Source organism: Cydia pomonella, chromosome 1 (genome assembly GCF_033807575.1).
Source record: "Cydia pomonella isolate Wapato2018A chromosome 1, ilCydPomo1, whole genome shotgun sequence".
NCBI classification, from domain to species: Eukaryota; Metazoa; Arthropoda; class Insecta; order Lepidoptera; family Tortricidae; genus Cydia; species Cydia pomonella.
In genome coordinates, this window is record NC_084703.1 from 36,342,607 (window position 1) to 36,361,975 (window position 19,369).

General features: G+C 36.4%; 1 protein-coding gene across 1 annotated transcript; it reads left to right on the top strand.

Annotated features, from left to right (window-relative positions):
* Positions 1 to 2,508: 2,508 nt before the first annotated feature.
* Positions 2,509 to 18,767, top strand: LOC133521791 (cilium assembly protein DZIP1L). Its single transcript, XM_061856858.1, has 9 exons — positions 2,509 to 4,044; positions 7,644 to 7,711; positions 9,487 to 9,654; positions 10,174 to 10,917; positions 10,999 to 11,253; positions 11,372 to 11,850; positions 15,976 to 16,126; positions 16,483 to 17,429; positions 17,901 to 18,767. Exons 1-9 carry the CDS (start codon positions 3,930 to 3,932, stop codon positions 18,268 to 18,270), a joined length of 3,297 nt encoding a protein of 1,098 aa, XP_061712842.1. The 5' UTR covers positions 2,509 to 3,929; the 3' UTR covers positions 18,271 to 18,767.
* Positions 18,768 to 19,369: the final 602 nt, after the last annotated feature.

The window sequence follows — 19,369 nt, forward strand, 5'->3', positions numbered from 1 at the left end:
TCGTTTCGTTAATTTTTAGTGAAGATATCGAAGCTTCAATTAATCGCTAATATAACATGATTAATTTCGACAAGTCCACACCAATGGCTACGGCTTGAGTAGGTATCAAATTTTTGTACTGAGAACTGACTACGGGGGGCTTCCTTTGTAGCCACAGTAAATTTACTGCCATCTTTCGATACATTATTAAAACTTTTATGATATCGCTCGAAAAGATAACCGCCTGGCCTATGCTCGACTAGATGGCGCCACTTTTTGATATTTAACAAATTTTACACATATAAGCAGGGGTCGGACAAAAAGTGCGGATGACGTAAAAATGACGTAATCTTGCACACAGCGCACACAGTTGCTTGATGTTTGAGTTTGTATTTAAACTTCCGTGTGACATGTAGTAACAAAGTAGTATTAATAAAGTAACAAAATAATCGTAAATAAATCCATGGAATTAATAATACATTTATGCATTTTTTTAATGAAATTACGGAAGTTTTCATTTTGTAGTTGCACCCAGGGTATGTATGCTATCATAAAATTTGTAAGGTTCATATTAAATTCACTTTGCCCTTTTTTTTCTACGTTTCCGACATGTTTGGTTGTCTCCAAATGTCTTTTAATATTGCTTACCTTCGTTGTTATATCTTGATTACAGCAAGAGCAGTATACGTGTTTGTCACGTACCTCCAAAAACGGAAAATTGCCACAATATTCGAGTAAAGATGACATTTTAGAGCGTTTTCTTATACATTAGTAAATATAAATTTTAGCTAAATATAATCGTGAAGATACAATAGCTAAACAATAACGAATTCAATTTATTGTTCATAAATGTACTACGTACTAGACAGGCTATCGAGAACAAATTGTGTCCGCCATTTTCGGCGTTTGACGTCTGTCACTAACAATAAGCTATAAAGAATAAGCATATAGGTGTTCAGAGGCAAAACTGATAAGTAAATATGACAACTGTTCATTTTCTGCCTACGCACTGTAAAGAATCTAAATAATAGTTATTTGTACAACAAGTGAGCAAAGTTTGATATTTCTTCGAGTGCTTGTTTTGAGCCCCGTGCAAGCGAAAGATTCTATAATAGATTCACGAGCGTAGCGAGTGAATCTAATTTAGAATCTTGAGCGTAGTAAGGGACTCAAAAGCGTACGAGATGTAAATAACTTTGATCTCGTGTAGTACACAAATTTTTTCACGTCAGTCAGCCATCTAAAAATACAACCTGAAAAAATGTAATCCAGACGGACCGATCACTATTTACCAATCACTACTGCATTACTACCGATGACTGAATATTAGTCAACTACTGTAGCAGTCTTGCAGCGCGACAATATTGCCAGCTGCGATAAATTTATATAAAATTAAACGTTTCCTGCAGTCATGTGGCGGTGCAATACTGTGCAGTCGGCCACAGCAGTATTGCAGAGCGACAATATTGCCGACCGAATTACTGCCGATAATCTCAAAATGGTGCTACAGCCCGCAATTTTGACATTTGCGTCAGTAATGCAGTCATCAGGATTGTCACTCTGCAGCTGCGGTCGAGAATAGGAACGTTACTTTTAGTTAACCTCTGCGACTGATGGATGGTGACCGCCTATACTAACGTAAGTGGAAACTGACTCCTAGAACATGTAAGTTCTTTTGACAGTGGCGTTATCAAATCTGACCATTACAACCGAAAGGCGAGAAACGGGTAGAGCATGATTAGAAAGATACACCAAACAGTGCCAACGGACCTATTTTCAGGAAATGACCTCAAAATGGCATCATTGGGCCGTCTCAACACGCAACAAAAATCAAGAAATAAAATCATACAAAAACTCTGATCATTTTAACTTTTTAAGCCAGTCAGGACCTATTTTGGTGCTCTAAATACCGCAAAGTAAGAAACTGTTTAACTGATGTGGGTTTATACAAATATGCGGCCCCTGACTGGTAATCTACCTGCTGGTGACTAACAGCAAAGAGAATTTGAAATAGAGTTGTATTGTCAGAGAAAACTTTGTAGTCACGTACATTTACTGCCTTATTTTTCGAAACATGCTTAAAACTTTTATAACGCCATTTGACTTCGATCCTTATTATTTCACTGATATGTGTTCAATTTGTTAAATATCAAAAATAAAGCGGCGCCATCTTACCGAGAACAACCTAAACGTTATGGCGCCATCAATCGAAACGATGTCGCTATACCTTTGCTTTGGCCTTTGATCTATTAGATGGCGCCACTTTTTCATCGCCGACTGTTATTAGTTTATATACACCAAAATTATAAAATAATGCCTCGTGCCGTACCGTAACTTGCTGCCGCGACAGCCATCTTGAAACATTGCAGCCCCGGCAACAAGCTTGATCAATCAACAATACAAACTTTAAATACAAACAAATTACAAAAAGTTACGATTCCGGGGTTAGATCCAGGGACCTCTTTCTTCCTACTACAAAACTAAGTCAATCAAAAATAGGAAATTAAAGTGAAAAAAAAAAACAAAAAATCGGGGATGGAACCCAAAACCTCGCTATTGAAAAGCAAGCGTATTCCAACTGAGCCACGAATGGTTATATGCTCAGATCATAGAAAGGTTATATGCAATATGGTCAAATTAGGCTACTTATTCTCGAGTAAAATCTAAATATCTAAATACCCCCTAAACCAGCATTCTTAAATATCTGAATTTTTCGCAAATCACTCAGTAAACATGTCTCACAAGGAAGAAACTTATGATATCGATACGGCTTGTTTAGGCGCGACTATGAATCCGCCATTTTGAAAAATTTCCTAAAACTGGATTGACAAAAAAATTATATTTAGTCATAGAATATGGTCATAAAATTTCACGCGAATCGGTTGAGAATTGCGACCTGTAGAGGAGAAAATCCGGACATACGAAAGCAGATTGGCCGAGTCAAAACGTAGACCTACGCTACGCTTCGGTCAATTATTGTGTATATATTCTGCCAACAATAAGGTAGGTAATCAGTACCTACGTGTTACATCTGCGAAATGTAATCTAAGCGCCTCAGAAAATGGCGTACCACCGTGTATAAAGTGATGTTTCAAAATAATGTAAATGAGCTTAAAACAAGAGTTTTTTGCAGTGGATTGTTATTATATTGCTTTTATTATGTTTCTTGATATTATTAGACTACATTTTCATAACGCACAAAGGCATTTTTAATTTTTATTATTTTTTTATATTTTGTTACATGTGTATTGTGTGGCATCTCGCCAGTAGTATTAAACGCAATGAAGTGCCGGCACTTCATTGAGGTGTAGAAACATTTTGTACTATAACTCAAACCTCAATGGTTTTAACTGTTTTAAGAGGTTTTAATCATGTTCATGTCACGTGTTCACTTTGACAATCCAGCAATCCGCCTCTATTTCAAATTATTTTTGATATAAGTCAATTATTAAAACGTAGTGTTCGTCAAAGAGCATATAATCACTACGTGTTCGTATTTAAAAATGACCCAAAAGTTTCTATCTAAACTAAACATAACTAAATTAAAGACGATTGTACTTTTTAAACACACCGAAGATTTACCTAGTTACAGTAGGTAATCTTGCAAAACGAACAGCAAACACACTCGACTGACCATTTATAGATATTATTTCATAGCAAGAAATTTTACGAATAGTAATATTTTATTAACCGACTTCAATTTCATAGGAGGAGGTTCGGTAATCAGTTTCTCAGTATTCAATTCTGTCTGAAAGTTCCCGTTGTTTGCCGCTGCATTCAGAGTAACTTTGCTGCAGTTGCACGTGTTGCTAGGCAACGTGAACGTCAACAATGCTTATAGTCAACAATCACTACGTCCTACCAAGGTGTTGTACGAAATGAAAACGTAAATAATAAGTGTACTATTTATCAATGTAATTACTATAAGTTAAGGATAAATCAAACAAAAAATGGCGTGTAAAACTTCTTACGAACTACATCATAACTTCCCTAGACTAGCGGAGGAGACAGGATTTGCCTTCAATACACATAGACCGCGGATTCACATAGACTGGAATAAGATTAGTAAGTACATACTTCAATATCCGTACATTTGTTCATCTATTGTCCGTCCGTGCACCGTAGATCAGTATTTTTAGGGTTCCGTACCCAAAAAGGTACAAAAGCCACACTTATGGTGCGACTCTGTCTGTCCGTCTGTCACATTACCAATTGTCTCGAGAACTACTGCTGTTGATTTGAAATTTGGAATAGTTATTAACAAGGCTAACCCAAACCGTTTGGGCGGCTCCGGTCATATTCCGGTTTCGCCAGTTTAGGTTTAGGTCAAAACCTGATTGAGTACGATTCTGGTTATACCAGATTCATCTTAGGTTTGTTTCTGAATCAGATACTTTCAGGGCATGAATTGTAAGGTGGAAATTACTTTCTCTTTAAGTTAATTTGTGACTAGGTCAGATTCTGGGTAGACCATTGTCATGCTAGTATTACGTCGGAAAAAATTCGTCGGTAAAAATTGTTTTCATTTTCTTATTATATCAGATTCGTATCGCGTCGTTTTCTAAATAAATCCGAATCTTACAGGAACTAATTCTGAGACATTTTATTTCTTTCTTTTCATGGAACGGCATGTTTTTAGGGTTCCGTAGCCAAATGGCAAAAAACGGAACCCTTATAGATTCGTCATGTCCGTCCGATTCTGTCACAGCCACTTTTTTCCGAAACTATAAAAGCTATACTGTTCAAACTTGGTAAGTAGATGTATTCTATGAACCGCATTATGATGTTTACACAAAAATAGAAAAAAAAACAATAAATTTTGGGGGTTCCCCATACTTAGAACTGAAACTCAAAAAATCTTTTTTCATCAAACCCATACGTGTGGGGTATCTATGGATAGGTCTTTAAAAATGATATTTAGGTTTCTAATATCATTTTTTTCTAAACTGAATAGTTTGCGCGAGAGACACTTCCAAAGTGAAAAAATGTGTCCCCCCCCCCCCTGTAACTTCTAAAATAACAGAATGAAAAATCTAAAAAATATATATGATATACATTACCATGCAAACTTCCACCGAAAATTGGTTTGAACCAGATCTAGTAAGTAGTTTTATTTAATACGTCATAAATGGTACGGAACCCTTCATGGGCGAGTCCGACTCGCACTTGGCCGCTTTTACATGTTTTTTATTTACCATGGAAAATGTGAAGGGGAGCTAAAATATAAGTTTAGTTGCTATGTCAAGTGGGGTATTGTTTAAAAGAGCTTAAATTATACAACCGTAAACGTTTATTTTCATAGTGAAAAAAAAATAGATTTATGAAGGAAAATGTACAATAGGTTTTTGGCAAAAAATTACATTTTTGATACAGTCAGCGTCAAATACTTTGTAGCAGTCAAAGTGGCCAAATAGTTCGGTACACCATACTAAATATATGGTGTACCGAACTATTTGGCTACTTTGGTTGCTACAAAGTATTTGACGCTGACTGTACAAGGTTTTATCGCTGACTGTACGTTTCTTTCCATAGGCTTACTAATACTCATCGAGCCAATTCTAAAAACCACAACCACAATTAGGTTGCGTTGTTTTATCACAGAGTTCCTAACTTCCTATGTCCACCTCTTGTCTCCATCATCAGATTAGCTCGATGGTGCCATAATATTGCATTGGCACCCGACTTACATAATATATGTATGCAAATTTTCAGCTCAATCGGAAACCGGGAAGTGGATCAAATTTAACTTGCAAGATTTGATTACAAACAGACAACGGTCAGGTGAAAGTAAATAAAAGCTTGTAAAAATAGGTACCTTTTCCTCCTTATCTCTGATGTTTACCAAAGAAACATTATCAATTTTTTACCTCATAATATTAACATTATGCCAAATTTTATAGGAATAGCAGGTACATTGTTAACCAAGGGATGGAAGTTACTATGTGTCGACGTTGTTTGGCGCTCGAACACAGTGAGAACGCCAATAGTCCGAGACTGAAATGGTACCTTTCACCCGAGTTAAACACTCTACTTTTTACTTCAAATACGAGGAAAGTAAATATATGTGCATTAAAAAAACATGACTGAGTATTCAAATCACGTATTGCTAACCGTGTAGAGTAGAGAGAGTTTATTCTTGACAAAATAAAAAAAAGAAAACAGCATGTAAATGTAACATGAGATAGAAGCCACGAAATGGTCCCGACTCAGCATGGTGCTAGCCTGGCTGGGCTAGCGCTGGTCTTCCGTCGGGGCCATGACCGTGTACAGCACGAAGCGTAACACAATATTTACAATAAATATTTAAATAACCGGCCAAGAGCATGTCGGGCCACGCTCAGTGTAGGGTTCCGTAGTTACTCTTCCGTCACAATAAGCTAAACTGGAGCTTAAAGTATATTAAATTGTTAACCAAGGGATGAAACGGTACCTTTCACCTGAGTTAAACAAATAGGCAAATTTGCATAATCAGTACCTAATTAAAATAAGTCTTTTTACTATGAAGGGAAAACTTTTTGCGATAACTCAAAAACAGCTAAACTGATCATGTCTGCTATAGTTTTTATTTAATGTCTTTCTTAAGCTCTACTTCCACGATTTTTTTCATATTTTTTGGACCTATGGTCCCCCCCCGGACACATTTTTTTTTCTTTCGGAGCGATTATCTCCGAATATATTCACTTTATCAAAAAATGTTTCTTGAAAACCCCTATTAGTTTTGAAAGACCTTTACAACGATACCCCACACTCTAGGGTTGAAGAAAAAAAAAATTCACCCCCACTTTACGTGTAGGGGAGGTACCCTAAAAAAAAAATTTAGATTTTATTGTACGACTTTGTTGGCTTTATTGATTTATATATCCATGCCAAATTTCAGCTTTCTAGCACTAACGACCACGGAGCAAAGCCTCGGACAGACAGACAGACAGACAGACAGACAGACAGACAGACAGACAGACAGACAGACAGACAGACAGACAGACAGACAGACAGACAGACAGACAGACAGACAGACAGACAGACAGACAGACAGACAGACAGACAGACAGACAGACAGACAGACAGACGGACATGGCGAAACTATAAGGGTTCCGTTTTATACCATTTGGCTACGGAACCCTAAAAAATGACACATCATATTCAAATTGGAAAGTAAAGAAGTAACTGAAAAGTATGACTTAGTTATTAAGAAAATGCGGAATAGGGTCTCGTAGACCAAGACATAAAGTCTTGAAGGTTGTAACCTGCAAACTACACACAATAAGAAATGCATCTTGAGAGGAAAGGGGACGGCCGTTTCTCCACGATCTCCACACGTAGTCCCCATTTTCCTCTCGGGATATTGGTATTATGGAAAATATTTATACATAATTGAATGTATATTAACCATAGCAATGCCCCTACGTTCTACTTTTTTAGATAAAAATTAGGAGCGAAAACACATTTTATATAATTTTTTACAAGCCCCTAACTCCTATAATAATTAACATTTTGAAAAAATATCGCACGTAGGGGCATAGCTGTGGTTGATATACTTACAAAAAATTGTGTCAAAATATTTTCAATTATGTTTATCCAGAAAGGAAAATGAGGACTACGTTTGTTTGAAAAGCATATTTCGCGCGGGTTCTCCACTTTTGTCTTAATGCCATTCTCAATTACAGGACTAATCGATATTGACAGTTTAACAAGAGACCGGAAATTCGCCCTATTAGAACAGCATGTGAACGACGTAAGCAATCATTTATACCTATGTATTTATTTAAACGTACCCAGGTAATAGTTAAATAGGTAAGTCTCATATTCATGGTGAATTCTTGGAATTGTAAAATCTGTGATCAAAACATAAAGACTGTGTAAATGTGATGATTATGCTTATGTACCAATCTATTTCTTTTCTACTCCACTACCTAGTTGTTTCTTCCTCTAATACATTTTTCATAAACATTTTTTTTCCGTTGACTTCATTTTTCATAAACATCTTAGCTTAAATTAAGTAACTTTCTCAAAGACACCCGGTATCTTATTAACTCCCGTTCGGAGTTAATCGGACGATCGATGTTTGAAATGACATTGATATGTCACAGTTTTTAATTGTTTGGTTGGCTTAAATGTAATGCCCGTGTTAAAACAACAATACATATAATATATACAACATTAAAATACTTTTTACAAAAATAAATAAACAAAAATTTGTTTTGACGACCGGTCTGGCCTAGTGGTTAGTGACCCCCTACCTATGAAGCTGATGGTCCCGGGTTAAAATCCTGGTAAGAGAATATATTTGTGTGATGAACACGGATACATATTTTTTTCTTAGTCATGGGTATTTTCTATGTATTTAAGAATTATATATATCGTTGTCAAGGAACAGTCAGCGTCAAATACTTTGTAGCAACACTAGCAACCAAAGTGGCCAAATAGTTCGGTACACCATATATTTAGTATGGTGTACCGAACTATTTGACCACTTTGACTGCTACAAAGTATTTGACGCTGACTGTACCTACAACACAAGCATAATTGAGCTTACTATGGGACTTAGTCAATTTGTGTAATAATGTCCTATAATATTTATTATTATTATTTATTTATTGTTTAAAAAATAACTATGCCATTTAGTTTCCTTAAACGTACTTACCCATACCCTTAAGTTATAAGTATATTTTGTGACCCATCGTCGTAGACATGGGTCGTTTTCGGTAATATTTCCAAGACGAGTATTTTCCCAGTAATGTTACCAATACAGTAATATGCTAACTGATATGATTCCAATATGATTCAAATGTCGGATTGATGTCAGGTGCACATTCGAATTGGGCTGAATAGTGGGCTTCCCCGGTAGGTTGTTGTTGTTACATCCCTATACACATATTTTTTGAAACATACACTTAACGAAATAACAAAATAATTTTCAAAGTCTCATAAAAAAAAGAGATTTCCTATCTTACTAGCTTTCGGTAATTTTACCAATAAGATTGGGAACTTAAAGGGAATATTCCCAAATGGAAAAATACTGGAAACGAGAATATTACGACCCGTAGAATATCACACGGGATTTATTATTTCTACAACAATAAATATTATCTGTAAGTATGGGAAGTTATTACGGTCCTATGGTTACTATACTACATTTAAGTGCATATATTTTGATGACGTCATCGTCAATCCCGGGTGAAGAGCATTTTTATTCACGGCGGCATTTTTTTTTACTTTGTGTTGTCATGTCTTGTTGTTGACAAAAGACCCGTATGTATGAGATGAAATTTATTTTTTTCATTTCAAATATAATTAATGCATAACTAGAAAGGACATGGACATCGTTTTTTTTTATTTGATATAAAACGGAAATACAAGCGTGACAGAGTGATCAGAAATAAGACAAGGAAAATAATTTTGACCCATGATTGACCTCGTGCAAACTATGCAGCTATGTTTCTGACTTTTAATAGGCGATTCACCTATAATATGTATGTACGTTACAAAGAACTGTCTTGTTTAATGTAGATTTTGGACTGCGTGTTGGAGTCAGAATTTGACGTCCGAATACTTGACGAAGGTGTCGTGAAACTGTTCCGATTGGCTCAGCTTGCCGTGGAGTATCAGCAGTTCTGCCGGCACTACCTCGATCGCAGCGTGTTTGTGCTGCGACAAGAAATAGATACGCTTGTACAGGTTATATATTTATATCACTTAAGTTTAAACGGAGAATAAGAAATAGCTTCGTTTCAATTATTTAGCCCAACCTCTGATTCGAGCACTCCTGGAGCGCGACAGTGAATCTGGCTCATACGGTAGCAGAGTGTACAGTCAAGTGTAAAAATATGGGTGTACACATCTTACTCAAAAATATGTCCCATAGCATCTTATTCCAGTGTAATAAGAGCGTGAACCATATTTGTGAGACACGTCTCATAAATATGGCGTCAGAAGCGTATTATCTCGATACATATTTTTGCAGCTGACTGTACAGTGGTACAATTGCGCCGTTACAGATAGGCAGGTATCTGTGCAAACTCAGGACTGCCATATGGTCCAGTTTTATAACGCATCTTATTGAACCTGAAATATTATCAACTCTATTGCAATGTTTACAAAGATCTTAGGGGTGAGGGAGGGAGGGATATTCTTAAGACTTTACGCTTCTTATACAATCATGAAATCTTTAGTAATAAATATATTACTGTTTTTCAGGAACTGGCTAACGCAAAAAAGGATTTACAAGAAAAAGAAGACGAACTTAGAAAATCACGAAGAAAAGTAAAACCTCACTATAAACCCCTTCTTCCTTATGGGAACGATAATATTGCGGCAATTATATTAAAAACTCTCACAAATAAAGCAGACATCTTTCCGTCGACTGTGAGCGGCGAAGTCCCACAGTATAACAAATGCCACTTTTGTGATAAAGTGTTCATGAACCAACTTTACCTTAAAAGTCACATTTCTAGAAGACATGCAAACCTTTTAGATGAACCTCCTGAAAGAGATGTAAAGGAAACTGAACCCACAGAAGTGAATAAAATTGGCAGCGAAAACAATAAGCTCAATGAAGAGATAAACCAACTAAAAATGAAAATAAAAGAAATGGAAATTTTAATTACAAATAATAATAAAGTTTTGGTAGACAGTGAAGTGATAAAAGCCAATGAACACGTTGAGAGTGATAAATACAAAGAAATGAGAGATGTGGGGGTTTACGCTAATAACGATGACGTGTTTAAAAAACTCGAAGAATGGAAAAAGACAGAACAAGCGAATCACACTAAAGAGATCGACATGTTACGTAATCAAATTTTCGAAACATTAAATAGTTTTAAAGTGAAAGAAATTGAAAAACCTATTGAAAATGACAAATCAATAATTGATCAACTACATAAGACAATAAAAGACCAGGGCGCAGAAATACTATCATTGCAGCAGGCACTTACTCAAACAGTAAATATAACCGAGCTTTTAATTTTTCTTCTTTACTCGACTGCCATAAAAGGTTATTTATTAGTTTCTTTGTATTTACAGAAAATGAAAAGTGATCATGATGACATGGAACGTAAAAGAGAAATTGAGGAACAAATGTTACAATGGGTGCGGCGGGACGAAGCCCAATCAAAACAGTACGAAACACTGGTTCAGAAACTAAACGAAGTAGCGAAGGAAGCACGGGAATCACGAGCAGCGGCCGACGCGGAGCGCCAGCGAGCAGGACAACTGGAGGCTCTTCTGAAGGAACGTCTGCGTCACACACACGCTGGCGGCTCCTCAGACGGTGGTTCGGTAACTATTCATTATATTCTGTTACGAACTTTGTGCTATTTCAATTGCAGTGGTGTTAATGCTTCCGTCGTACATGTCTTAGTGTTTTTGCTTATACCATTAAATATTCGGACTACAGGTTTCCAATACACAGGAAGAATGTGATGATATAGATCCAATATTAGACGAACCAAGAATTATTAAGGCACCAAACCCGGCCGTGAAGCATAATAGCTTAGAACATCTACATCGTAAAGCTCAGGAACTACTTAACATGGACTCGAGCAGTATATCTGATTCTTCTAGTTCAGAAAGATTTTCCAATAATCAGACAGTAAAGACAAACACCAACACAGTAAGCGAAAAGTCTGCATCAAAAGAACGCGTGAAGAAGTACTTAAAGCAACACGACGATAATACGTCGTCAAAGAAAATTAATACAGAAACCAATAAGCCCAAAGCAATTTCTATTAATAAAACCAATGACAAGAGACCAGTTCCCCAGAAACGAAAAAAGGCAAAGAAAGATTCAGTACAATCTCATCAGAAGGAACAATTAAAACCATCTCCTCATTTAATTATGAAGCAACAAAACGGCCCTATACTTCCTCCAGGAAGGTAAGGATCACAGCAAAGTTCGTTCGAAACATAACAATTAAGAGAAAAGTAGACGACCGCATACGCTGCTTCTTGATACGCACGTAGTCCCAATATTCCTCTCCTTTTTACACAATTTGATATATATTAATCACAGCTGTGCCCCTTCGTTTTGGGTCACTTGCGCCATCTAGGCAAGGGCCCAGGGTTAACCTGTTAAGCCCGGAGTTACCAGTACAATTAACCATGTTAACGGTTAACTCCTAGTTAGTGGCTAACCCTGGATTGGCACAAGTGGCCCTTAGTGTTTTTCGTTAATTTAATTATCACTAGTAGTTAGGCCCGAACTGAGAACTGACGAAAAATAATTTAAAATGTTGACTTTCGGAACCTCAGATCTCAATTTTCATCCTGATGGTAAAATGAATAAAGTCTAATGAAAGCCGCTATTTTAATGGCAGCCGCTTTATTGACACGTTTGATTTAGGATTCATATTAAGGAGCCTTTGAATCCTCAGATATAAAGGGTGTAGCAGGATAGCCTAGGAAAAACTGCCCCCAGCGATTTTGGGCCGAAACTGTAATCAAACGATGCCTTTTGGGGAGGTTATACTCTGCACAAAGTTTCATCCCTCTGTTACCTCCTGGGGGTGAAAAACACCCGATTAACCCCAAAACTGTTTTAATTATTTTTTCCTAAACTATGAAAGTGACGAATTTAAAATTTTGTACAAATATTAATAAGACTAAAAGCTATGTGCAAAAAAAATATTAACCCCCTAACCATTTAAATTCTTGTAAAAAAAACAAAAATAAAAAAAGAATCACCCTGTATATCAAGTTTGGCTCATGGTACCACACCATTTTTTTTTTCAAAAATGAACCAGTTTATATTCTACATGATACAAAAGTTTCATGGACCTACTCCAGAAGGAACATTGCGAAATTAATATGTATTGGCTCTTTGGTGCGTACTATTCATTGAACTCCCACTAAGAGCCTTGCATTATTAATAAACAATGGCTTGCGATCGGACCGCTGCTCGTGCCCGATTTGAAAAAGGTGGGGATAAAGAAGTATGAATCAAACTCATTTGTACATGGATCTCAAGTTTGGCTCATGGTACACACACCATTTTTTTTTTCAAAAATGTACCAATTTATATTCTATATTATATAAAAGTTTCATGGACCTACTCCAGAAGGAACATTGCGAAATTAAAATAAACGTACTATTTCGTAGCTACTAATCATTATACTCGTATCATGCTTAATACGCAACGTCTCGGACCAGAAAACAAAATAATTTAAAAAAACCGGCCAAGAGCATGTCGGGCCACGCTCAGTGTAGGGTTCCGTAGTTACTCTTCCGTCACAATAAGCTAAACTGGAGCTTAAAGTATATTAAATTGTTAACCAAGGGATGAAACGGTACCTTTCACGTGAGTTAAACAAATAGGCAAATTTGCATAATCAGTACCTAATTAAAGTATGTCTTTTTACTATGAAGGGGAAACTTTTTGCGATAACTCAAAAACAGCTAAACTGATCATGTCCGCTATAGTTTTCATTTAATGTCTTTCTTAAGCTCTACTTCCACGATTTTTTTAATTTTTTTTGGACCTATGGTTCAAAAGTTAGAGGGGGGGGACACATTTTTTTTTCTTTCGGAGCGATTATCTCCGAATATTTTCTTTTAATCAAAAAATGTTTGTTGAAGACCCCTATTAGTTTTGAAATACCTTTCCAACGATACCCCACACTGTAGGATTGAAGCAAAAAACAAAAATTCACCCCCACTTTACGTGTAGGGGAGGTACCCTCAAAAAAATTAAATTTTTAGATTTTATTGTACGAATTTGTCGGCTTTATTGGTTTATATATCCATGCCAAATTTCAGCATTCTAGCACTAACGATCACGGAGCAAAGCCTCGGACAGACGGACAGACAGACAGACAGACAGGCAGGCGGACATGGCGAAACTATAAGGGTTCCTAGTTGACTACGGAACCCTAAAAATGTTTTTATAAATACAAATGAGTTTGATTCATACTTCTTTATCCCCACCTTTTTCAAATCGGGCACGAGCAGCGCCAGCGGTCCGATCGCAAGCCATTGTTTATTAATAATGCAAGGCTCTTAGTGGGAGTTCAATGAATAGTACGCACCAAAGAGCCAATACATATTAATTTCGCAATGTTCCTTCTGGAGTAGGTCCATGAAACTTTTGTATCATGTAGAATATAAACTGGTTCATTTTTGAAAAAAAAAATGGTGTGGTACCATGAGCCAAACTTGATATACAGGGTGATTCTTTTTTTATTTTTGTTTTTTTTACAAGAATTTAAATGGTTAGGGGGTTAATATTTTTTTTGCACATAGCTTTTAGTCTTATTAATATTTGTACAAAATTTTAAATTCGTCACTTTCATAGTTTAGGAAAAAATAATTAAAACAGTTTTGGGGTTAATCGGGTGTTTTTCACCCCCAGGGGGTAACAGAGGGATGAAACTTTGTGCAGAGTATAACCTCCCCAAAAGGCATCGTTTGATTACAGTTTCGGCCCAAAATCGCTGGGGGCAGTTTTTCCTAGGCTATCCTGCTACACCCTTTTCGCCATGATCATACCAAAACTGAGGAAACACAAAATGACAGCCGTCTTTTATAATTTTTACTTCGGATTCCTATTATGGCGCCTTTGAAGCTTCAGATATCAAACTTCATCATGATAAGGGGAAAAAACCGGCCAAAGGCATGTCGGGCCATGCTCAGTGTAGGGTTCCGTGTTTGGCGACACTGGTTTTCACACAAAAAGCTGTCATTTCATATCCTCTAGTTTATTAATTCGTGGTTCCGTAGTTACCCTTCTGTCACAATAGGTTAAACGGGAGCTATTAGTACCGATAGTAGATTGTTAACCAAGGGATGATATGGTGCTTTCACCTGAGTTAAACACTCTATTACATATCGAATGCGAGGAAACCAAATAAGGCAAAGGAAATTTGCATAATCAGTAATTAAAGTAATAGATTTATGACCATGATTTCTTTCCTTAGGACTTACTTGCAATCGGAGACTTTGCATGTCTAGAGATAAATAACCCATAGCGAAAAACATTTAGATGGCAATATTTATGAATAAACACATATTTTAACAAACTGCAGTAATTTTTAAATGATCCGTACATTAAAGTATGAAAATCAGCGGGATTGCCCCTTACGGTTTTATTAGATCCACACGTCGCCGGGCACATGCTATCAGGGCATTCAGGGCATTTCACTAAAGTAATCGTGGGGCAAACTATCATAACGACGACTACCGTGCTCCAAGCCAGCCGTGCGTTACAATTGGATGGAAGAACTTCGCTTCGCTTTGCTCGCTCAATATTGTTTGGTATTTGTTTATGGCTCCTACAGTACCGGCCAAAAATATATCACCTTTCTGTTTTTAAGGAAAATCTTTTTTTTACATTCTAAACTATTTCTACCTTACTATATCATGAAGTAGCTTGTATTTAGATTCCTTGGGCGAGCGATGAGAAAACCTGGCCACATATAAAGATCTTTATTTAGGTTTTTGTTGTTTTTACCTAAATAATACTATCTGACAGTATTCCTATAATCGCATATAAACGTGAAATTGTCACTGAAATAACATAAATAAAGCGGCCAAGTGCGAGTCGGACTCGCCCATGAAGGGTTCCGTACCATTTATGACGTATAAAAAAAAACTACTTACTAGATCTCATTCAAACCAATTTTCGGTGGAAGTTTGCATGGTAATGTACATCATATATTTTTTTAGGTTTATCATTCTCTTATTTTAGAAGTTACAGGGGGGGACACATTTTACCACTTTTTAAGTGAATCTTAACTATATTGATTACTATAAATATGTTCACATAAAAAACATAAAGGTGATATATTTTTGGCCGGTACTGTAACTTTTATAATAATCAAAACACGAAAAAAGTAAAACTTACGGGCATATCTAAGGTTAATGTTAACGTACATCAAGTTGTGTAAAAATATTTCCAATTATATCAATACAGAGGAAAATGGGGACTTTACCTTTGTATTTCGAAGCGTTCGTACACTATCCGTTTAATTGCCATCACTTATAATGAATAACAACTCCTAATTTTAGCCCTCTCAAAGTGGTTCGCGCAAAAATTACAGAAGAAGTCAACAGTAGACTTGTGCAAGCCGGCGTGGACCCACTCAAGAGTAAACTAAGCCAGAATCTGTATCAAAAGCAGAAAGCACAATTACAACAGCAATTAGAAATAAAAACTAAGGTAAATATAATTTCAGACTTTGGTGTAATTTCATTCACAATATTATGTGTCTCCAATATCTCTTTAAAAGCCTAAGGCCTTATTGCTGTGCCGTTCTCGAGAACTATTTACATGGCTAAGCTATTCAATAATCAATGGAATGGCTTTTAATGTGAAAATGTTTTGAACGAGTTATTAATAAATTGCCTAAAATAAATATTATAGGCAATTTATATGTTCCTATCCAGAAGTTAGTAGGTAAAATTTTTGTATTATTGTATAATTATTAATGTAGTATTTTGCTTTACTCGGAACGGTGCCGTTATTGTACCTATCTTGTTATGTTTTGGTATAGGTACCTTTTTAACTCATTTCAGAAATATCCTGCTTACGAACAAGTAAGATACACTATTATGGCATATTTGGATTCAGATGCTTCTGGTAAAAAGGGAGATGTTATGGTAGAAAACAATATGACGGATTCCAATGCTTTGACTAAAGCTTTTAGTCTTAGTTCGATGATATCAAATGTAAAAACGAAGGCTTTATCTTTAGTTAAAAACAAAGAGGTAAAAACCAAGAATAAACACAAAAGATCAAAGTCTGAACTTGCTAAAAAAGCTCTGAAGTTGCTAAGGACTCCGCCTGAATCCCCAGTAGTTTCAAACGTTCATCACTCAAGCCCACCGGTTTCTGATGAAGATAAGATTTTTGACAGGAGACCCGATTACGAGACGACAACTGAAGATAAATATGTGAAGCCTCACCTTATCAAAAGAAAAACGGAGTTGCCAACTCAAGTTCACTTAGAAAGTGATTCTGATAGTCCAACTAATACGAACCCATCTATCCCCCACAGGCCAGCAAGGTCTATAGACAACTTGATAAGATCTCCGGCACGAAGGCCCTCATCAGCGACTGCAGACTATAGTAATACTATTCTTAAATACACTAGTCGTAGTAACAACGATCATCTAATTCGTACTCAATCCGCGACAGACATTTTGGAATTCGGAACTGAAGATGGAGAAATCAATAAAAAAGGGTGGAAAACTCCAAGTAATGATGATATTCAAGAGCTTTTGGAGATTAACAAAGTACCTAAAAGTGAAAGTAATAGGTCTAGCCCTAAACAAACCAAAAGCGTTCTGAAAAATGCATCTTCGACATCGTCACTCAATAAGAAGAAAGTTATATTTGATATGGATGCTATACAAATGAAATCAGTTAGCGCGTCGCCTTCACAAAGCCTAACTGAAAAAAGCGATGATAAATATGAACTGGGGTTGATCAACATCGGAGATGATGAATGGGATATATCTAGGTAAGTTTATGGAGAAAAATAAAACAAAAATCGTGGTTTCAAACCTTGTTAGCAGAAAAAAACGGTCACGAAAAACACGACTAAAAATTCTGTCAGGTTCCTTATTACTAAGCATCATACACAGACAAGACAAGAGGTTAATTAATCAAATGCAATGTATATTGTATATTATATGACGTTAGGTATTCTGACGTAGAGATGTCAATGACAAGGTTATTAATTATTACTTATACCGCTAAATAAAAAGCAAAATAAACGGTTACCTCATTGACATATATATCAATGGGTTAACTATTGTTTGCTTGCCTTAGGTACCTACTACCTACCTACAGAATCGAATTTTATGTAAGGAACCATTTAAACGCCACGTCTATCGTGTGCGGCGTGTCATCGTGAAACTTACATGCCACACTTACGCTGAATTTTATTTTATTATACAACACAATTTAATGTGTACTAATTACATTACAGCATCGAAAATGAGCCCATAAAGAGTGATACCAAGATACGCGTGAATGTCGGACAAAGTCCAAAGATAGCCGAACTAAAGCAAACTATAGAAGCTCAGCTAGCACGTCGCAGTGAGACACCTTCCAACGCACTTTTTGGAGGAGTTGACGTATTAAGAGGGCCTATGAACAAGTCTTCCAACGTCGGCGGGAGTAACACGAGTCTAGGCAGCTCAATCTTGGACGAGTCGGACAGTGCCAAAATATTGAACCAAAAAAATATAAGCGTGGTAAAACCAAAACATAACGCTGAAAAAGATGACAGTGAATTGGACATTTCTGATTTTAGCGTTGACGGATTGACTAATAAGAATGAAAAAGATTCTTTTTAGAATATTTTTTAAGTTGTAATAAACCCTATTTATATAAAAAAATCCTGAAGACTAAAAATATAGGGACCGTACGCGTTGGAGGGTCTGCCATCGTGTGGCCTGAATTGGAACCATAAACATGTACATTTAAACATCAATGTTTTCTTGTGCATAGTAGGTTCTGCCATCTTGTGGGCTACATCGGAACTATAAACTTCACATTTACGCCTCGCGCCAAAAATCGGACGGCTCCTGTGCTGCCTCCTACAGTTCATGCACGCTCCGTAAATGTCATTAACCTATGTTTGAAGTCGGTGTCAAGCAGTGTCAAGCCAAATCTTAAAAACGTCAAACGTCGCTGTCAAGCATAATACGAACGCTGGTGCGCTTCGATGAGAAAGAAAGCTGTCCTTTACTTGCTTGGGGTTATTATTGACCAAAACCTATTGTAAATATTAGGCTTGGCACAGATTCCGAACATATCAGTTGCTAGTACGCATATTAAAGGGTTAATATTATGTTTCGTCCTTTTTGAAGTCTATTTTTCTAAAGGTTAGTTTTATTTCTCCATTTTTTTAGTTTTAATTTTTTTATTAAGAGTTACACAGCATTCTAGACTCTAGCCTCGTTCCTGTTTAGCCAAACAGTCGTGTCACGTTTTGCGCTTCCAAATTTCTCATGGAACTCATCATCTAAACTGGACCTTGACACAAATATTCCTTAAAAACCTTACTTGCTTAACAAACTTAATGAAGAAGGTGATTCGCCAAACATCTTGTCGTTGAAGAGTTCCCTTTTGGTCTACATCAGCAATTCCACTTAATTGGCATTTTTTTTGTCAATGCCTGGTTTGCTGATAAAATTGGCAGGTATTTGTATGGCAATAAGATTTGAGGGATCCTGGGTTTTGTCAAAAATGGGGCCAACTTGGAATTCTATACTTTCAAATAAACATTTATTTTTCCAAATCTGGTTCTAACATGCATATAAAATCGGTTGAGTTAATAACCTCCTTTTATTTAAGTCGGTTAACAATTAAACTGGATGTCTAGATTAAAGCATGGTTCTGAAATGTATTCCGCCAGTTAATAACTTACGCAAGTCAGTATGGTACATAAAA